Source organism: Myotis lucifugus, unplaced genomic scaffold (genome assembly GCF_000147115.1).
Source record: "Myotis lucifugus unplaced genomic scaffold, Myoluc2.0 scaffold_0, whole genome shotgun sequence".
In the NCBI taxonomy this organism is placed as follows: Eukaryota; Metazoa; Chordata; class Mammalia; order Chiroptera; family Vespertilionidae; genus Myotis; species Myotis lucifugus.
Genome location: NW_005871048.1, coordinates 34,844,229 through 34,867,472, shown reverse-complemented (window position 1 = coordinate 34,867,472; position 23,244 = coordinate 34,844,229). Strand labels below are relative to the sequence as shown.

General features: G+C 34.6%; 1 protein-coding gene across 11 annotated transcripts in view; it reads right to left on the bottom strand.

The window, feature by feature from the left end:
* The window catches only part of SSBP2 (single stranded DNA binding protein 2), a 212,554-nt gene that overhangs the window by 17,202 nt on the left and 172,108 nt on the right, over window positions 1–23,244 (bottom strand). For 6 of the 11 annotated variants that reach the window (XM_006081254.3, XM_006081249.3, XM_006081255.3 and 3 more), the window contains 7 exons: window positions 20,042–20,133; window positions 15,002–15,050; window positions 10,813–10,848; window positions 8,775–8,829; window positions 7,508–7,578; window positions 4,509–4,587; window positions 868–896 (listed from right to left, as the gene is read on the bottom strand). In XM_006081254.3, coding sequence (XP_006081316.1) covers window positions 868–896; window positions 4,509–4,587; window positions 7,508–7,578; window positions 8,775–8,829; window positions 10,813–10,848; window positions 15,002–15,050; window positions 20,042–20,133 — 411 coding nt within the window. The remainder of the gene's footprint in view (window positions 1–867; window positions 897–4,508; window positions 4,588–7,507; window positions 7,579–8,774; window positions 8,830–10,812; window positions 10,849–15,001; window positions 15,051–20,041; window positions 20,134–23,244) is intronic. The other 5 variants (XM_006081256.3, XM_006081258.3, XM_006081250.3 and 2 more) reach the window with 3 other exon arrangements.

Genomic DNA, 23,244 nt, shown 5'->3' with positions numbered 1-23,244 from the left:
TATTTACCTTGGCATTGAGAATTTTACATTATTATACATGAAAATAAATTAGAAGTAGAATTAAAAATTTAAAGTCATCCTTTAATGAATTTCTGTATTGATATAAAGTAGACTTTTCAGAGTCATTCTAGTGGTAGTTAATAATTAGTTCTTATCAGCCATTCTAAATATATTTTTGATCCACAGAGAACTATTTTAAATTCATCATGACCTAAAAAGTATTTAGGTACTCTTCTTCAAAAAATATAAGGCATCTTAGCAAAGGATTAATTTTAGATACTCAAACTCTTGAAGAAAAATGCAGACACATGCTCTTTGAAGGCTTACTTTCCTACTTGTATTACTATAATTTTCCTCTAATTATTTTCGTACTCTATTTTGGGGAACTAGAATAATGATTGAGGACATCAGCATTTCCTAAGGAAGGTTTGAAAGACAAATGAGATGTATAAACGCAATGGCCTTATAACATATAATAATCACTTTTTCAAATTTACCTCTTCTCATGTTTCTATAGACTTCTTTACATTTTTAAAAAATTACCTAAAGTATGTCAGTTTGCTTTACAAATATAAAATATCATAACATGATTAAATTGGCTATTACTTGGGTACCCATTAATCAGGGATAGTGCATACTGTAAATGAACCCTAGCATGTTTAGGAACATTCGTGAAAGATTAATTTTTACCCTTTCCCACAGGTTATATATATTAATATTTTAAACTTGCAGTTAATTATATCTCACCTTCTACATTCAAACTCTTGTTTAAGAACAAAATTCATAAGGTGACTCTAATAATCTTAATGAGAATTCTGTGTGAAATAAAATACAGACAAAAAACAATACAGCATACATAGCACCCACCTTGGAAATACTGTCCATATCTCCTGAGCCTGAAACAAAGTACAAAAAAAAAAAAGCCTTTATAAGGTACTGATTTCATTTATAAATTAAGTACTCCTTTAATACACAAACTTTTGTTGTATTTTCCAGTGTACATCTCCTGAATTTTTATTCTTAAAAAATTTCTTTTTTTACACTGAATGGTAAGTAAGTATCATTTGATGGTAAATACAGGGAAGAGTTGCACCTCTAGTTCCTAATCATTTACGAGTTTTTCTGTTTGTAATGGCAGAATAAAGGAAACTATTGTTATCATAAATTCCTGTTAGTAAAATAATGGCGAGATTTATATATACTACTAAATTCAAATTTTTATCATGTATGTATATATGTGTATGCATTTAACTAGAGAGCAAGAGAGAAATCTCTAAATATATTTTGTGACATTATGCTTCTAAATCTGATAAAATATAAAATGGACATTTTCAATAATACCCAACATGATTCTGAACCACATTTTAGCACAATAACCAAAAGCAAAGTATTTTTAATAATATCACATATTTGACAGCAATCAATATTCATAGCAATCTATCAAAAGTAAAATGTCTTCAAATATAGTATTTTATTTTGATTCTTGGGAGAAATGAACAAACAATACTAATTTCTTATTTAACTAATGGAATCATACATTATACTTATTGGCATAAAGAAACAACAATCAGATCTTTGCCCAGTATTAGTTTTATTTTAAATTAGAGGCCCGATGTACGAAATTCGTACAGCGGGGTGGGGTGAACCTCAGCTCGGCCTGTGCCCTCTCGCAATCTGGGACCCTTCGGGGGATGTCTGACTGCTGGTTTAGGCCTTATCGGACCTAAACCGGCAGTCAGACATTCCTCTTGCAATTCGGGACCCCTCGCTCCTAACCACCTGTCTGCTCGCTCCTTACCGCTTGGCTCGCTGCTGCTTAGTGCTGCTGTGGAGGCAGGAGAGGCTCCTGCCACTGCTGCTGCGCTCGCCAACCCTGAGCCTGGCTTCTGGCTGAGTGGCGCTCCAGCTGTGGGAGCACACTGACCACCAGGGGGCAGGTCCTGTGTTGAGCGTCTGCCCCCTGGTGGTCAGTGCGCATCATAGTGACCGGTTGTTCTGGTAGTTCCACCATAAGGGTTGCTGGGCTTTTATTATATAGACTAGAGGCCCGGTGCACAAAAATTTGTGCACTCGGGTGGGTCCCTCAGCCCGGCCTGTGCCCTCTCGCAGTCTGGGCCCCCTCAGGGGCCCCTTCCCCTGGCTGCTGGCACCAGTTTTCCTCCGGCGCTTGGAACCCAGGCCTTCGCTCTTCGCCGGGAGCGGCCGGGCCCCGGGGGCATGGCAGAGGCCGGCGCGGCGGGCTAGGGGCTTAGCTCTTCGCTCGCCGCGCGTGGGCCCCGGGGGTGTGGCGGAGTGTCCCCATCAGGGGGGCTCTCCAACCCCACCAGCCACCCTGGTCTCTGACCAGCATTTGGTCTGAGAGGGTCCCTGCCACTGGCACCACTCGTGTGCTCCACCAGGGGGCAGTGTGCTCCCCATGACCCTGAACTCTCAGAGCAGGGATTCCCGTTTTGCCCACCCCTGGCCCCAGGAGAGCCAGGACACCAAACCACAGAATTAACTTCTCACCCAGATTCACTCGCCGCGCGCGGGCCCCGGGGGTGTGGTGGAGGCCGGCACCGCGGCGAGTGAGGAGCTAAGCCCCTCGCTCGCTGTGCGGGCCCCGGGGGTGTGGTGGAGGCCGGCACCGCGGCGAGTGAGGAGCTAAGCCCCTCGCTCGCTGTGCGGGCCCCGGGGGCATGGCCGAGGGCCTGGCTGAGGCCGGCGTGGCAGGCTTCCCTCTTTGCTCTTCGCTCGCCACGCTGGCCTTCGCTCGCTGCTCCTGCCCGGGGCCAGCCGACTTCGCTCCGTCACTTGGCGCCTACATATGCAAATTAACCACCATCTTTGTTGGTGGTTAACCGCCATCTTTCTTGGCAGTTAATTTGCATATCGCTCTGATTAGCCAATGGGAAGTGTAGCGAAGGTATGGTCAATTATCATGTTTGTCTATTATTAGATAGGATTAGTTTAACAATTAATCTTCCTGACATAAAAATATAATGTTTCATAGTACATCAGTCAACAGTCACAAATAAAGTTAGGGCTTATTAACATGATTAATTTATAAATAAGCAGGCATAATAGCTAAACACTGAATGTACATGTGCAATTATGCACATATGTAAATATGCACAATAAAGTTCATTACAAAAAGTGATAAGCCACATGCCAAGCATATGTGAAACTCTTCTGTAAATTCTATTGTAGTGAATAATATAATTGAGAACCCTTTATGACCAAATGTCATCTTTTTTTGTGGTTAATTCTCTAAATTGAAAGACTGGAAAATAAATTATTTTGCAAGAAATTAGAAAATAAAATTCTAGAATGGTACTGGCTGATAAGACTTTGTGTGATGATGGAAATGTTTTCCTGTGTTGTTCGTTATGGCAGCCATTAGCTAGATGTGGCTCTGTGCACCTGGTATGTGGCAGTGCAACTGAGGAACTGAACTTGTATTTTATTTATTTTTAATTTAAAATTAAGTAGTCACACATCTAGTGGTTACCATAATTGGACAGTGCAAATTAAGACTTTGAAATATAGGCAAAATAAGTATGCATCCTTTAGAGCAGAAAAATCTACCAATGGGTTGCAAATGATTTCTTGATTATTGAGGTTACATAGCTTTTCAAAGTATCAGAGGAGGTCATTTCCTGACCTTGGTGGGGTTGTGAAATCTGTGTATAATCTAAGTTACTCATGGGCATAGTTTCTCCATCTAAGTAAAAGACGGTCCATTTTCAAAAGAAAAAAAATAGATCACAAACCTCCATGCCCAACATCAACTCTTACATTAGTTTATAATACTGTTACTTAAACATATAAACATAGAATATATATATTTTTTGGTTTTGCATTTGGCCTATACAGGTGGGCTCTGTGACCTAGTCAATTTTGTACCATTTGTTTCTATCTCTCACAATTGTGAAACTCTGTGTTCACCTTACAGATATTTGGCTTCATTTGGCAAGAAGGCATCCTTTATGAAGTAGGGTTTCAGCTAGTAGTCACACTACTTGAAATCAGCTCTATCACTGAACACACAAAAATGTGGACCGTTTTCTCTCTTAAGAGAATCATCAAATTATCCAGAATATGATACCAATTTTATTTTAAAATAGAGACAAACATTAAAATACAGAAAAAAGTTAAGATTCTTGCAAAGAACTAGTTGCTCTGAGATTGTATCTAAAGACCTTTGGAAACAGAGATACCAGTTGGGAGGATACTGCAGTCCTACAGGCAAGAATGCATGATATATGTCTTTTATCATTAAACACCCAGATTTGATAGGTTAAAGGAAATACCTGTGAATATGAGCTAGGTTAGAATAAATCTCACATTTCTGATTTTCAATTCATCTACAGTCATCATAAACAATACACTGTAGATTAAACTATCAGGATGAGGTAAAAGATGAAGCATTTCAAAATGAGTTTCTGTATACAGAAGAACTTTGCAAACTATAATACCCACTATGTAGAATTAAGGTTTTGTTTTGAATTTATTTGTAATATCCTTACCTAAAGAGCCATTCATGTGATGTGACTCCATTCCTCCTAATCCACCCATGGGTCCATCTGAACCAGGGCCCATTGGAAACTATTTAAAAAGTGAAGAAAAGAATGATGAGAACATTGAAAACAATTGTTTAGATCAATGTTAAAATATCTGTCTTTAACATTTTAAGATAATTCCACAACTTATTTTTATTTTCAAGTTATAGAGATTACTTTCCTGGATTTTTCCCCAGCCTTATAGTCTCTCACTGGACTGTTCTACCTCCCCATGCCATACTCTCTCTGTTTGGATCTTCAGACTAATCCTTGTTCAGAACCACATTTTTCTTCTTTAGGTGTCCTCAAGCAGGGAATCTATACAGTCAGTGCAAAGGATAAACATTCTCTCCTATGCTACTGACAAATTGTACTATTATAAACTAGAGGTGATTTTGATGAAGTTGCTAAGATGATTAATATCTTACTAATAAGAATGACCCAACATTATTATACCAACATTAACTTTTTTAGCAGACAATCTATTTTTTGTTCAAATGGACATAAGTAATTTCATCTTATAGGTTAAATACAGGGCATGGCAAAAGTAGGTTTATAGTTGTTTGTATAGAAAATAATACAATAATTAATAAATCATAATACAAGAATAAACTCTGCGTTTTGTGTACTTACAACCGAAAACCTACTTTTGCCCCGCCCTTTTCGTTCAGCTCCTTGGGGACAGCTGAATATAGCTAATTCTCCTTGGCAGTCTCAACTATGTCAGTTCAATGACAATCATTCTGCAGCAGTTATAATTAACATGTTAAAAAGCAGTGGCATTAACTTATTTTATTTTCAAGTGAAATCTTACTTTAGAAGTCTGGTAAAAAAAACACAGATGTGAGCAGATGTGCTGCAGCACAGCTGGTGGTGGCGAGCTCATGGCCTGCCCACTCCATCTTTCCCTCATCTCCCTGAAATACTTTTGAGGAAACTCAGATCCCAGTTTGAAGACAAGCTATCCATATTATCTTATTTTTTTCAATTAAAACAACCTACTGGAAACACTTGCTCTTAAAATTTCCCATGCCAAAAGCATTTCTTCCATGTTGTATGGTAGAGAATATTGAATGCGATGTGTGCATGTGTATGTGTATTTATGTGTGTAGATCGGATAGTGGTAGCTACTAATCACATGGGCTTTTGGGGGGAAAACAATTCCCCTTAGCAGATAACCTGTGTACCATCAACTGTGTGGGAATAAGATGGCTATCCGTCATCTACGATGATACGGATCACATGCTTATACATTTTCTCAAAATAATGTCAATTCTGTTTCCGAAAATTTTATTGCCTAAAAGCACAGGGATTGATTTTCAGTAAACAACTTGGAATGTGTATGCCTTAACTGCTAAGTCAAAGAAATTAACTTTGAACTTATAATTGTTATTCAGCGTTTGTCAAAAGCATAGTTCTGGGCTTAGGAACTGGTGCTGGTGAGGCCAATAGTCCATGAACTTATTCTGGTCTTTTTATCTGGACCCCATAGACTATAAGTATATGCACTTGAAGCACAAAAAACTCCAGGCCTAGCCCTCAGCAGGAATTTTCTTTTACTACTGCTGGCTGAGATGAATGACATTTGAAAAAGTGACATGTTCACCTACTGTTCTTGGATCTCTTATCTTTGGATGGAGTTAGAGATCCAGAGTGAAACATACTTGGATGATGTCAGCTTAGCTGCCCCCAGAAATGTCTTCAGTACCATATGCTCTGGATTTCCTCCTTTTGCTCCCTCCCTTTCAAATACCAAATTTTAAGATATGAAATTGCAGTGTAAAACTTTTTTTTTTGCTGAATTTCTAAAATGAACATTGTTCGTTATCATATTTACTATTCTTTAAAATATCTGTGAAAACACGTTTAGACATAATTGATAGGTAATTGTTTATTTTCCTGAAAAGCAATTTACTTGATTCTATAAAGAGAACAGTGATAACTGGAGGCAGTATTGCTTATCAGACACAATTATGCAAGCCACAAATGTGAACTTGCATAAGTAAATTTAGATTTACTAGCAGCCATATTTAACAAGTAAAAAGAAATAGGTGAGGTTAATTTTAATAATATATTTTATATCAAAATTATTATCACTTCAACATATAGTCGATATACAAATTTTAATGAGATATTTTACATTATTTTTTTATACTAAGCCCTCAGTGTGATATTGCCAGCACATCTCCTTTCAAATTAGCCACTTTTAAGTACCATTCATACTGGACAGATTCAGTTTCCCTTTTGTCTTTACTGCAAGGAAGCTCCATTATAATAATTATTTCATTCTCAGTTTTCGGTACTTATGAAAATTCCTTTATGCCTCCTGCTTTTTCTTTAATTGAACTACCCTATATTTATATGTACATATCTGTGTAGTAACTACATTCTGTTAGAAATATATTTTTGTTTACATGTACGTCTTGTATCACAGATAAATAAAATATCATTTTCTTGTAAGTTTTTGTGGAAAAAAATCACAATCATATGCTTTATTAAAAAATCCAAATTCTTTCAGCAGAACTGCATCAGGTCCATATTTAAACTCTGGATTTCAAAATCTAGAGAAAAATAAGTATATCCAACTTCCTTATTTATTGTCAAGTTTCTCAGGATAAAAAAAATAATAAAATAGGATCACAATGAAGAAATTAGTGATGCTAAAATGAGGTAACAATTATACATTACCTGTCATTTTCAAATAGTATTAATTATTAAGTACTTGAGATAAAATAAGACTACACCAACATTTTATAATTAATTAGGTTTAGTTTTAATTTAAATTATATGAAATATTTCATATATGTTATATATTACATTTTTTAGACTCAGAACATAAGAATTTTATTTTCTTAATATCCAATAAGCACCTGGATTATAAAATATAAACCTTAAAGAGTATCCAAGAAATGGAATGCACTAAGAGTTCAAATACATTACAAAATTTTTAAAAAATTCATACTTACATTAGGCCTGTTAGGTCCAGGAGGTACTGCATTCATTAAAGTATACATGTTGTCTCCAGAGTTGGTTGAATCTGAAACAAAATATTACTTAATTAATATCTTTCTTTATAATCTATATCCAACTCATCACAAAGTAATAATCGAAGATGATCTGGACACTGCACTATTGTCTGTGTCCATGGGCTATGCATATAAATTCCCCGGTTAATGGTTAATCTCTCCCCACCCACTCTTACACCTTGCCTTCCCTCTGAGATTGGTCAGTCTGTTCTATGCTTCTGTGTCTCTGGATCTATTTTGCTCCTCAGTTTATTTTGTTCATTAGATCCAAATATGAGTGAGATCATGTGATACTTGTCCTTCTCTGACCGACGTATTTCGCTTAGCATGATACTCTCCAGGTTCCTCTCTGCTGTCTCAAAGGTAAGAGATCCTTTTTTCATATACTGCTGACTACTATTCCATTGTGTAAATGTACCACAGCTTTTTTTATCCACCCATCTACTGATGGGCACTTGGGCTATTTCCATGTCTTAGCTATTGTAAATTGCACTGCTATGAACGTAGGGGTGCATATATTCTTTCTGATTGGTTTACCAGGTTTCTTAGGATATATTCCTAGAAGTGGGATCACTGGGTCAAATGGCAGTTTCACATTTAATTTTTTTTAGGAAACTCCATACTGTTTTCCATAGTGGTTGCATCAGTCTGCATTCCCACCAGCATTATTAAATAATGATTACAGGAATACTCAGATATTTTAGTTTAGAAGATTAAAAAAATTTTCCACACTACATGGTAGATCTATTAGCTAATTAATAAATACTTATAGATATGCAGGATAAATAATATTGTAGGTACATGTACATCTATCTTAGTAAGATAATAGATTGGTAGGTCAGATTTGCTATATTAAACCTAATGGATCTATGCATTTGATGTGTTAACTTATGCAGAATTTTTCTAAGTTTTGAGATTTTGATCTTTTCCACAGTCTCAAGGAATCTTTTAGTCAGATAATCATTGGACAATTCATACAGATCAATACAATTTACATCCTGATTATATGTTACTTACATAACAGGAATTTTCTAAATGCTTAAAGTATTTGAACAATAGGTGTTTAAGAACACGATTTCTTCCTATTTGCTACCTCTACTCTATTCCTTATCCATCAATGAGACAATGAATACTACTAACTTTCAGAACAATTTCTCTATTTTATTCTAATAATCAAATGCCAATGTGGCTAGTCTGATTACAATACCTGCTGGACTAGGCATGATGGGTGTTCCCGGTGGCCCTCCACCTCCCGGAGGACCCTAAATAATTATACAAAATTTCAGTAAAAATAAGGCAGTTAATTGAATAATATAAATAAAAACAGAAGAAAAGTTAGACTTATTTTAATAGTGATGCAATTTGAAAATAACAGAGAAAATTAATTTTCTCCATAATTTATTTTCTTTTAACATATAGTCATTTTAATCTTATGCAGAGTATAATTCAGTTTAAGAATGTTGAGATTGTTTTGACAAGTTTCCCAAAACAATGAGCCTGTAAACTGACTTATTATTCATGATTTAATCACACCAGGTATAATAAGGTTAAGGAGAAGCCATTTAATCAGGTCTTTACAAATCCATAAAAGAGGAGTAATTCACGTGTATTTGTGATTTAGGTTATTGTATTTTTCTTATGGTTTGTATCCGTGGCTCTTATAGGAAATTAACAACCAAAAGATATTTCTATGTTTAAGAAATACACTGGTTCTATTTCTTTCTTCTATCAGTGTCAAGTAAACCTTCTGGAGCATTGCACCTTCATCTATCACATCAATCAGAAATGACAGGCAATGGTGACTGATGCTGTGGGTTACTATGGCTGTAGCTACACAGTCCACCTGAAACGGAGATTAGGTAACTCTAAAATTATTCAGTAATTTCAGATGTACAGTAGTCAAAATAACTAGTAAGTGGCTAAAGTTTCACTTCATTCTGAGTGTGCAGACAGAGCCTATTAATTATTTCAAATGAAGTTGGTATTTAATAAGCAATTTAAATTCCTATTCAAATAAACGTCTTCAATTTCATAAAACTACACGGTGTCCCAAAATGTATACACACTTTGAATAATTATTAATTCCAATAGGTGAAATCTGAAAATAAAAAAAACATCAATTGAGCTATCAGCTATTAAGTGTGTGTACATTTTTTGGGACACCTCATATATATCAGGCTTATTCTTAAGTGATTTTAAGAAAAAATAGGTTTATCCCATTTTTTTTACTTTCATTTTTGTTTCATAGAAAATGTGAAAAATATGAGACTTCTTTAGTTTGTGTAACTTAAGGAAACAATGAGCACAGGTCTAATGCGGCATGAGCTTTTCACTATATTCATTCCACACTATTTCCATGGAGGGTAAAGTACTCCCTTTTCCTACTCCAGTTAGCCACCACTTCTGAAAATTTCTTCAGGAAAGATTTTCCTTTTTACAATTTTATCCTTGCTCCCCTGTTAGGCATTTCCCCTTAAATACAGGGTGGGGCAAAAGTAGGTTTACAGTTGTGAGTATATGAAACTCAGAGTTGATTCTTGTGTGATTATTTATTAATTAATGTATTATTTTCCATATGGACAACTGTAAACCTACTTTTGCCCCACCCTGTGTTATAATGGCCTTGAGATGCATCAAGGATTATATTGTAATGATGGTTAAAAGGTCATTTGCAAGTTCAAGAGCTCATGTAAAATCTGCTCATTTGACTTGAGGTATATATGAATTATTTAAAAAATTTTAATAAGTACTAAATGTTAATAAGAAAAGTATTTTAAATTTCTAAGAATGAAAAAATAACTTAAAATATCCCTCCTCATTACCAGTCGTTTTTCTGCTATTTGGTTATCTTTGTGATTGGAGAGTTAAATGCCTTCTTTGTGTGTGGGGAGTGGAGAAGTAGGGGTGTAGATTATTCTCCTGAAGAACTGCAAATTCAAGCATATCATTGTGCAACTGGGGAAGGCTTTCTTCATGATTGGGCAGAGTGTATTGTACAGGTTTACAGAAACATATGCTAAAGTAAGACACAGTACTCAGGGCAATCTTGGCCAGATTGATAACTGTTTCACTAATGAACAGCAACATATGTACTGAGGTTGGCAGACGAAACAACTCAATACAAATCAGATGTTCACATCTTGGCCAATACACAGGGGCTCTTCTTAACATCTGGACAACGATTTCATTGCCCAAATAAAACGTAACACCAATTCTTATGAGCAAAGAAACCCAAATGTACTTACTACATAATTCCCAGGAGATGCTGAGGAGTATGGGATCTGGAACATAAACAGGACAAAAGAAAAGAAAAGTTTGATTTCTGTGGCAGTATGGAGAATGACCTAAAATGACTCTATTTTCTAACTTTTATCAAGTTGTTTTTTTAAAAAATTTTAAATAGTTTTTTATTGATTTCAAAGAGGAAGGGAGAGGGAGAAAGAGACAGAAACATCAATGATGAGAGAGAATCATTGATTGGCTGCCTCCTGCAGGACCCACACTAGGGAACGAATCTGTAACCCAGGCATGTGCCCCAACCGGGAAGTGAACTGTGACCTCCTGGTTCATAGATCGACACTCAACCACTGAGCAACACTGGCTTGGCCTATCAAGTTTTAAAATGTATCACAAAGGATAGTAATGAAAAAGGCATTTTTATCTGAGCGCTAGAAAACTCAATAAATGCAATATTTTCTTGAATTTACAAAAAAGAGTAGACTTTAGTCAAGAGGAGTTTAGACAGAATTCCAGCTAGCTTTAAGTTATATTGGTTTCAGGCCAGTTGTACTCACTGCTTGATACTAATGACACATTTTGTAATTAGAAAGATATATATTCGTGCAGCTAAAAACCAGAAAGCAGAGTTTTTCAAATTAGTAGCTTTTACAGATGCAACTTCTAATTTATGTGTATTCTGAGATACAGTGTTTTTTTTCTTAAAGACAGGTTTCAGGGCACTACATTCATGCAGTACCTAATACATAGACCTCATCTTTCCCCCTTTCCTTTCTAATTAACACTAGAAAATATTATAATAAATGCAAAAGATTTTCTTAGTATAAGTCTCCAAAGACTACTAATTTGTGAGGACCAGACATAGGTAACAAATTCCCTCTTTCTCTTCAAATTAAGCTCTGAACCAAGTGCTTTTCTAGAGAATAAAAGATGTCAATATAACACTGCTATGATAATTTTAAAAATAAAAACTGGAAAACATATATAAAAATAAGTTAAATCCAAGTATTTTCTTTCTTCACACAAGCTGACTTGCTCACTTACATGAAGATTCTGCCCACCCAGAAGAGGCATGTTTGCCTTATTCTGAATAAAGCCAATAAATTTTTATCTTCCTGCAGTCAGCCAGCCAGGTCCAGAACAGGACCTTTAGCATAGCAAACAGAATATAGTGCCTGTACCTGTAGCCCTCCTTCCACCCCAACACCTTCCATATAATTAAACATAGAAAGAATATGAAACCATATTCTTTTTATATTTTAAGCAGAAGGCAGTACAACAAAGCTATGGTTTTCTATTGGTGAATAGGTCTTTGATTGGGGAAATATTTAATATTGTTATTTGAAAATTCTCTCCTCATTGACTGGTGTCCTTGATTTGCCTTAAGCACAAACCACGCGTCTCTGAGGCCCTTGGTTGGTCTGCCTACGGGTAACTCGGCACTGCAGATGGCCATTGCAGGGTGCCCCGCATCACTGATGATGAGTACGACTTCCACTGTGAGTACTGGGCAATAAATATTCACTCTACTTGGTGAGTGAAAACAACTTTGCTCTCTTGGGCCCCTTTGAGTTCGTGATCTACTGTCCATCCTTTGCTTTGTATTATTTTGAACTTGTACATCTGCCCTCATCAAATGACCAACTTATCCACTGGCTCCAATTTTTATCTCCCTATAACTGGCTCATGTTCTTCGCTTCTCTCTATTGCCTACCATCATTCCTAAGAAATTTCAAAATACACTCTAACCACCAATCTTTGGCATTTACATTTCACTGCCTTCCTTTATAATATTTCAATCAAAATCTCCGATCACAATTCTTCCATGTTTACTAAGTCCATTTCCCCCTACTAGCTTCCTACTAAATTGCCTCTGTCCCTCCCCATGCCCCTATCAGCATTTTATTTCTTTCCCCGATATCTTAAATTCATTAGCCTAAAGCCTACTTTGTTTATTTCCACTCTCTGGCTACCTTTTCTGTTTTATAGTATGGATTTCCTGGAAAGAAACACAAAACAAACTTGACAAGGTCCCAAGTGTAATCATGTTATCCAGCTTCAATCTAGTCTTCAGGAGTATGTGGAAGCATTTTGGCTCAGCCTTTATGGAAGCCCTGAAGCATTTCAGTAGTGTGCCAGTAAATCCTGCAAACACCTGGGGGGTGGGAGGTGGGGGTTGGGGGGGGGTGAGGGCCCATGTTGTAGTCAATTTCTGTGGTGTAAAAATTCCCATATGGCAGATTTCAAGCTACCAGTGATTGACAATCAGCTCACAAAATTCCTGAATATTTAACAAGTGACTTTTGTAAGCTGGCTGTCATGATGATTATACCATCCTGAGTTGGTACCTTCTGTCATACATTAAAGGCATCAAATTCTTGCTATGCCTTCATCTTCTGCTCAATACTTTATTATTTATAAATTTAATTTTTTATCCATTTATGTCTGGTAGAAAAAAATATCTTTCTGTTTGTTTCCAAAGCTAGCCTCTCCTGACCATCCCATTTCTCCCAAGTCCTTGCTCCTTTTATATTTTTAATTTTCCCCTCTTCATGGCTCCTTCAAATACAGTTAAATATAATAAACATTTGAAAATACTTAAAATATTTATCTCATCTAGTTGTTCAATGTATTTCCATTTTTGCCCTGTTGAGCTCTTTGATTTTGGCTTATCCTTGCTGTTCCTGCTTTATATTCTTTGATATCCTCATTAAAACAAAAGGGACATTTGGGCTCCTACCCCTAGCATTTTACTGAATCTGCACTCTTGAAAGTTACCAGCAGTATCTGACAGCCTAGCATGAGAGAAATAAAATATAACAATGTAGATAGAAGTATTATGTGGGTACAGAAGGTATATTTGAGCTGGGCAGCTGAGACTTACAGAGAGTGGGTGACCACCAGAAAGACAAAGAACAGCAAGAAAGGAAGAAAGAAAGAAAGAAAGAAAGAAAGAAAGAAAGAAAGAAAGAAGGAAGGAAGGAAGGAAGGAAGGAAGGAAGGAAGGAAGGAAGGAAGGAAGGAAGGAAAAAAAAAAAAAGAGAGAGAGGAAAAAAGTGAAAGTGTATAGTTTATTAGAGAAATGATTATGTGATTTTATTTTTATTTTTTATTTTTTGTTAATTCTCACCCAAGGATATTTTTCCATTGATTTTTAGAGAGGCTGGTAATATAAGTTATTTTTTCTCTCTAAAAATATGGCAATTACTTGAGAAGAAAGTGGTTTTTGCTTTAGAATAGCAATGGATTTAGGATGATTCTTCCTACCCAACACACACCTCACTTCAAATTTTCTTGAAGTTTAAATTAACCTTATTCATTGACCAGTTTCATGTTGATTTGGCAGTAAGGCTGCCACTGTTAGCCAATGAAGGCATCTCAGTGTATATTAGAAAAGGCATCCTCTCTGGGCAGATGTTCATAGACTTCACAAGCTGTATTTCAGTCTTTTGCTAATACTCCCTTGGTTTAGGCACCTCTGTGAAGTGCACACACTACACATACATACATAGCAGACCTCGCTCACATAATGAACACAAGATTTCAAAGTCAAGAAGGAGAAATATCTGCAGGATCATTAAATAAAAATCATATTAATTTTAAGATTGTAAATTTAATTTTCAACCTGTGCATACTTTATGTGACATTATTGAGAGAAAAATATTTGTGCAAACCACTGCCACAAAACATGTAAGGAAAATCCCAGATAGATGTGTAAGGATGGCAATTTAGCCCACAGGCCCAAGGCAAATGCACATTTACTTCCTCGGGCAGCAAAGGAGCAAACCTAGGTGTAACTAGTACAGAAAATATAATCATAAAAACCCTGATTGAGATTGATCTAATCTGACAATTTAGTGATTATACAGTTATTTTAGAAGATCAAATCATCTTATAATAAATCATTTTACATAAATCACATCATTTTATAGGTTACTTAAATGGTATACTTAAGTCACACTGTCTGTCTTTATTTTTGAAGGTCTGTTAATCTACACAGAATGCTTGTTAACATTAAGCCTTAAGTGAAAAAATTACAATTATGAATATTTAAAAGAATATACACAAAATATATAGTTTTGAATGATTACCTTTTAAAAGGTTAAATGTAACCAACTACAGGGCTTTCAAAAGCAACAGACTTTTGTTGTTAAATACTAAAAAGTGCAAAGAAAATTTAAAAATACATATACTCACTGAATTGGCATTTGTTGGGTTTGGCCAAGGTCTGCCACCACCTGGACCCCTACAAGACAATACGATAAATAACATTTTTTAACTTATGCTTTGAATGTTTCACAATACCATAAAATATTTACATTTATAATACAGTCATCAGGAAGTTCTAGTTCGACAATGAAACTGCTCTCTTTATACTTATTTTCACAGCTTTTTCTTTTTTTTTCTAGTGTGTAAGATAAGAACATTTTTCACTTTTCCTGAGAACAACAAAAGCTATAGGGATTGTAAATTATGAAACAATTTTATCATTTCACAACACAATTTTCTTTCCAAATCAAACTATTGTTAATAAGCCCAGTTTCACTTTAATATTAAGTCAGTTATTGTAATAACTACTAAAAGTCATGATCACCTATATCAGTAAATATATACATATACTTAAATCACTAAAAAACACACTATTGAAGTAAAAAATATTAATTATGAAATAGGTACTATAAAATATAATCTTGTAACATCAATATAAGTACCCCCTGTATCTCATTAAAAATAAAAATAAAATTATTTGTAAAATATCTAATATATAAAAGTGATTGCTCTTTTTAAGCTACAAACAAATAAGTGTACACAAAAGTGTCTAAATTTGCCCTCTTTTTAAAAAATCACAGATTATCACATATTACATTATACATTTATATATCAACCTATCTTTCAGTGATAATGACAATTTAGTTACTATTAAACAAGAGAACCAATTCTTGTTGTAATAATTGTAGTGGAACACAGTGGCCAGAGTAAATCTTGGGAAAAATAGGAGGTAACCTATACCAATGTATGTCAATATATTACTTAATTTTAGGGTGAAGGAGAATGATTTATATTCTGTAGCCTAAAAGAACATCAAATTTTAAAAACAAAATTAATGCCTAATTAAGTCAGAAAAGTTCCTTGTCTTCATGCTTTGGTATTAAGTATACCTGAACAAATACTGCCTGAAAAAAAGTAGACTACTGACAGTCAGTCCTCTGTAATTAGGGTCACTGAAAATTCTCCTTTCCCTCTAATGGCAGTGAGAATTTTTAACTAAGAAAATTGAGAAATATTTATCTGAAAACAACATAAAATATACTATAGCCACATAATGGCAAAAGAATTGTATACAATTATGTTATATATTATGTTTAAATAATAACTGTATGAGTAATGTATATTTAAAGGAAAATATTTTGTTATTTTACAATTTGTTTAATGTTATATTAACATGCTAAATTAAATATTAAACATTTTACTTAATTGAATAAAAAAACCAATTAACCAGTTAACTGCCACGATATTTTGAATTTAATTAAAAAAGGTCTGCCGTTTGCGTCTATAGACACTTATGGCGTACAAATGGCTAAATAACATTAAATTAGATGTTAAATATTAAATTTATTATAAGTAACAAAATACTTTTCATACATTTCAATTACTTGACAAATACCAATCTAATCTCAGCACACTATGTATTTCATATTAAATTACATTTTAATATAACTGGTTAAGTATTCATATGGATAAACTGAAGTTCCCCAACTTTACCATTGCATTTGAAGAACATTTTAAGTTTCATAAAAGCACTAAATAAAGTGGGGGTTACAGTAGTGAGTAGTTCTATTAGGACAACTACTAAGCTCAGTAATTCCCAGTACTTTTGAGGGCCACCAGTATCATCAAGAAAATAATCTACAATCTATAACATAGGCATTATTTCAAATAAAAATTTCATTTCAAAATAAAGAGAAAAAATAGAATTTAAAAAGTCTGTATGTCTTAGTAAGGGTCTGGGGATATGATAAAATCAAAGCAACCATGATCACCATGTAGAAAAATCCTCTTTTGTTTTGTAATTCACAGTCATTTCATTACCAGATAACAACTACACACACTTTATGATTCTGTAAGATATGAATAGAACAAGAAGGTCTAGACTAGAGTCTTTGAAATACCTCATCCTTTGTTTCTATAAATACCAAGGTATACAACATTGCATTAGAATGTTGAATGCTGAATCCTAAATTCTTTGGGAATTTGTAAAAATGTAGTTAATTAAAATATATAGTTTCCTTTAAAAACAATCTGTAATGCATTTGAACACATTTACATTGGTTTATAAATTCTACCTTAAGTTACTGAAATTGACATGAAGTTTTTACTTTTACAGATATAACTAGTTATAGAAACAATGAAAGTATATATTATTTAATTTTTAAATGATACTACAAATAATTCATCCTGAGTTTAGAGCATGAAATGTAAAAATTATATCAGAATAATATTTTTTGGAGGTGACCAACTTTTTTAACAACAAAATTAGTAAAATTCTGTTTCAAATGGTGTTTTCTTCAATAAAGAGATAAAGTTGCTAGTTAAAATACAGTATTTAATTACTTTAGTGACCAGGGTTTGGTATTTTTCATTGTCATTAAACTTTCATGGCAAACAAAAAAAGTGATAAGCTAAAGAAAACTCATCCAGATAATGATTCTCTGGCAGGTCCCTCCTGACCCAAAATTCAAGTATCTTAGACTATTAAAAATGTAGCTTAAGCTAACACTGTTATAATGCCATTTCCTTTAATTTTTAAGATACCCAACATGTAAAAAAGTAAAATGAAGAAATAACAGAAATACTTATTTGTCAAAACACAGTAAGATTTATTTTGTTTAAAAGATAATAAGTTATGAAGTAAATTTCAATGAAGTTTACCCTATTGAGTACAATGGAGATAATGTTTTTTTAAATGTCTCTTTAAATTCACTTTTAATATCTCTTTAAATTCACTTTGTTGGGGCCAATATCAATACAAAAATTAATCTCTCTGGTTTGATCTTCTATACATGAGAACTTTCCCTGTTAGAGGGACATATATACAAGTGTAAACACATACATATTTACATTTCATCATCCTTGAAGGAATCCCAATTTACAGAAAACTGAAAATGATATAGGACCCTGAATAAAAGTCAATAGTAACAAATAATGGAAATCTAAGTCTGTACGGCTTAAAGGTTCTTTAAACATCAGAAATTATATAAGTAGTAACATATTATATAATAAAAATATTTTAAAGTATCTAGGTATATTTAAATGAGAAACCCAAATTCAAAGAAACAAAAATAATTATATTAAAATTAGAGACCCAGTGTATGACATTCGTGAACTGGGGGGTGAGGTGTTTCCTTCAGCCTGACCTGCACCCTCTCGCAGTCTGGGACCCCTTGGGGAATGTCCACCAAAGCCAGCAGGTGGACATCCCCCAAGGGGTCCTTAGCGCTGCCTTGGAGGTGGGAGAGGCTCCCACCACCTCCACTGTGCTTGCCAGCCATGAGCCCGGCTTCTGGCTGAGTGGCATTCCCCCTGTGGGAGCACACTGACCACCAGGGGGGAGCTCCTGTGTTGAGTGTCTGCCCCCTGGTGGTCAGTGCGCATCATAGTGACTGGTCGTTCCACCGTTCGGACGATTTACATATTAGGTTTTTATTGTATAGGATTTTCATCCATATTATTAGTCTTCATACTCTAGGGAATTAAATGTACCCATATATATCTATTTAAGTATGTGTAATAAGGGAACTAGACAATTTAACAGCTATTTGGGTCTCATAATTATATGTGTGTATTTAATTATAACAAAGGGTCATAAAATATTATATGCATTCTTAATATTTAATGATAATTATGGATTGGTCATGGTATTCAAAATGTATACTCCTTACATGTATATATAGTATTCAAAATTATATTCCTTAAAAGCTATTGCATTTTAAAGTTAGAACCTCAGGTAGTAAATTTTTTATACATACCTAAATCTTCAGCTTTGATATCAGCACAAAATATCACTCACTCCTTCTTGCAGCAACCATTAATAAAGGCTAAGCCTTTGAGGGACTTAAGAAAAGTTAGACTTCATGTCTATCCATTTTTACTTTAAAAGTGAAAAGATGTGATAGGAAAATTTGACCTACTTTTCCTCTTTGTTCTGTTAGTTTTCAGTCTGGCTGATACCCACCTATTAACCTATTTTCTATTTTAGGCAAAAATGCTTTACATGAAAATCCCTGTGTGTATCTCACAGTATATCTTCAATGCCATTAAATGATGGCAGAGTTGTTTAATTTGATATGTAAGTGACCAAAACATGGATGATGGAAACAGATTAGAGGAGACTACCCACAACCCTATATTAAACATCTTCATAATTTCTGTAAGCTTTCTTTAAGCCACATCATGGAATTGATCCTCCAGTCAACTAATCAAAGTCACTAACAAACACCTTGAAGGAATCCTAATTTATAGGAATCCTAATTTACAGTTTATAGAACTTTGAGGGCAACTTGGATACTTAAAAATTCCTTAACAAATTGCATGATATTGGCTAATAGAAACAACCCACTGTCTTTGGGCTTAAAAGGCCTTTTCATAAAAACCAACCAACAAACAAAAAAACCAAACTGTTTACTCCTTATCTAAGTGCACCTTGATTTTTCAAAAGGAAATTCACCCTATACTATGGAAGTTCTTTAATATAGAAGATATTACCAGAGAGAATTCTTTCTGTGTCGAGAGTGGGCCCAACAAAGCAAAAGGCACATATAGAAGAGCTGGAAATCCACTCTTAGGAATCACTAGGTACCTATTAAAATGAAGTTACCAATATTCAATTGTTCACTTCTGTAGAGTTAAGAAAAGTATGACCTCTTCATACTTTTGTGTAGATGATATGGAGACTACGTATTTATTTATTTAAAAACTTCATTTCTATGATAATTAAAATATAAAAGAAAAAAGAAACAGGCTAAAAGTTGGCATTTATGGCATCTGAAAATGGAAAAGAAATGAAAGGTACAAGGGAAGGAAGAAAACCATAGAGAATATGTTCTGAAAAATGAAGCAAACACTATAGCTCATGCTTACTCCACTTTTACACCTCCCAGAACTGAAGAGCTCAAACTGTCTTACAAATCAGTGTGGCTTCTGAAGACGGAAAATAGGATAATACAGCATTTTGCTTACATGTTCATTCCGGGCATTCCAGGGCCACCTAAAGCATTCAGTGGGGGTCTCATTGCACCTCCATAGTTCTGTAATGATAACCAAGGGTCAGACTACCACAAAACAAAAAAACAAAACCAAAGAGGAGGGGGGAAAGAAAGGAGAGCAGGTTAATGACTTCCCTACACAACTCCTGATTGGATAAGGCCTGTGCAATTCATTCTCTGAAGGGTCCACTCTTGTACTTTTGCTTCTATTTTAACAATTACTTTGGTTTGTGTCTTTTAAAAATTATGTAAATATGTAAGGTCATTGTAGCATGTTAAATGATTAAGGTATAGTTGCAATGATATTTAACATATCTTTATTAATTTGCATATCTGTACAACAGTGAACTTTAAAACATTTCACAAATTTCAAAAAGTTTTTAAAGAAAATACTTAGTCAACATGTTTGAAATTGTCAGACCCAGAACATTTACATAAAGTCTGAAAAAAAATACGTCCCAGGTGAACTCAACAAAAGAAAGTTGAATGTAAACTTCTGTTCACAAAATAACACAGAAATGCACTAATACCAATGTACAAAAATATATGAAAACTAAGATAAACTCAGAATATGTATGCATAAATTATGATTCAATAGGTTTCTATCATTCAAATGATAAAAGTATTTTAATGTTTTAACGTGCATATTATATTAGTTTACTTTAATTTCCATTAGAGCCAAATGATTAAAGTTAACATTAAGAATAATCATTCTTATTATTTCAATAAATGTACATTTATAAGCAATTTTATCTGCTCCTATTAGTTCAATAGCTATTTCTATTAGGAATCCCAAATATTTTCTATTTTGTCATGATAGATCTCCGAAGTGCCTGGGTAACTCATGTTGAACTTCACATGAATGTTTCCATTGGTTACCACTTCATGCTCAGCACGTCGGACAGTACACTGAATATTCTCTCTCATGACTGCCCTTTACATTACTTTCCTCAGTTCTGTGGAATGACCTCCACACAACAGTCCGGGCTAAGAATCTCCATGAGCTTTGATATCTCTTCATTTTCTTTCAATTCCTGTATCCCGTGAGTTACCACAGTCTATTGATTCTACCTGTGAAATAGCTCTTGAAGTGGGGCTCTCCTTGTAACACTATTTGTCATTTACTGAGACTACTTTACTGTCTTAATTGGTCTCTCTGACTCAGCCTCTCCCTCTCCCAATCTATTCTCCATACTGCCCTCTAAAACTCTGGTCCTAAAACTTAGTTTTCTACAAGTCATTTAAAAGCCATGATGACCGCACTGCCTATCAAATATAGACTCAACTCCTCAGCATGGCTCTGTGGGGTTATTCACATATTTTCTGCCCTCATTTCCTACAATTCTTACCTTCTTCCCCTCATCCCAGCTACATCCTGCAACCTATTGAGTATCTTGTGGTTTAGAAACAAGCAATACAAATTTATTCATGTCAACTCATGTGCTGTGGCCTTCTGTGTAGTAGGTGCTAAGATGACAAAGAAATATTCAATGAAGAAAGTTTGTTAACTCCTGAGAGTAAGCCACAGTTTATAAGTAATTTATTTACTTACGTGCTATTCTCATTGTTTATTTCTTTTACTTTCAGGAAATCTTACTTAAACATCCTGATTTTGTGGGCTACGGGACAGTAGAATGGTTTCTATCCACACTTTGAGTCAGGGGTTAAAAGGATAGCTATTTCCTTAACCTCTGGATCAAGCATGGTGGAGGCAGCGATAGTATTAGCAAGGAGAAGAATGTCATTGGGAAAAAATCTGAATGGTAAAGTATAAGAGAAATGCTACACAAGGAAAGTTTCCCCTTAGTTTTGGTCTTAGAAGATCTGTGTTTTATAGTATCAAGGAAAACATCAATCTTCCTCATAGCTCTGGACACAGAAAGACACCCCCTGCCCCATTTCCTCTGATCCTCTTTCTACATGTGTGATCCTGGGCCAGCGATCCTCCCAATGATCCGTTACACCTTAATTTCCTTATCTATACAGAGTGATAATATCTTTTCCCTTGTATGCTTGTGGGAGGATAAAATGAAATCATATAAACACCTATGATAGTGCTTGGTATATTAAAAGCATGATACCTGGTGCTCCAAAATTATAGCTGCTATTTTTTGTCACCATTAATAAGGGACCAACTTTAAATGAGTTCTCATCAGCTTCCCTTGAGCTCTCAAGCCTAACAGAAGTACTTAGCTTCTTTATGTAATGACTCCCTGATAGAGTATGCATATTTCCTTTCTACATTGTTTTTCTGCTGCATAATAGTTTTTCTTTATGTTTCTGCTCCTCCTGCTAAACAGCGAGCACCTTTTACTCCTCTTTGTATACCCAGTGCTCAAGTGTCACAGGAAAAAAGAAATTATTCAACATATAATTTGATAGATTTATAAAATATTTACATTTTGTGATTAATTTGAAGCAAAAAGAAAACAGGAATATAAGAAAGAATAACAACTAGCTTTCCAAGTGGTAACAACAAAGGCAGAATAGAAAGAGCTAATTTAGAATCGCTGAATTTTAAAGTTGATGGCAGCTATACAATTCCATCTGGTTAATCTCACTCCCAATGCAATGTTCCTGACAAAATGGCTCTTCAGACTCTGCTTGGAAAGTTTACAGAGTTTTTCCATGATTGGGCAGTTTAATTTCTAGAAATTTCTCCCTTATCCTGAACTGAATTCTACCTCCCATCTTATATTTGAAAATACAGAAATCCGTTTACTCTCTCTTTACATGACAGCCCATCACGTATTTCCATCTCACCATTTCTCCACCTCAAATATCTGAGTTGGAAATCATAGTATGTTTCCATTTGTATGTAAATCAGTTAGCCTTTAGATTTCTAGAAGAACTAGAAATAGTTGGGTATTCTTGGTGAATTTTTCTGTTAATTACATGGCACCTGCTGAGTATAAGAACACAGACAAGCTAAATATTTCTTAGCACAAAAGCAAGTAAAAAATGACTTCAAATTTTGGTGTTAGGAAAGTGATTTTTCTTGATTAAATAGATAATTTTGCTTTTCTATTAAAAAGATAGTGATATCATTTTAAAAAATCATGTGTTACCACTGAACTTTTAATTTAAAATAGATTAATAGGTGGGGAAAATATGCCAGGATTTAGAGCAAACTTTTATTTCTACATCCATGCAATAAATATTAATCACATGTCTACT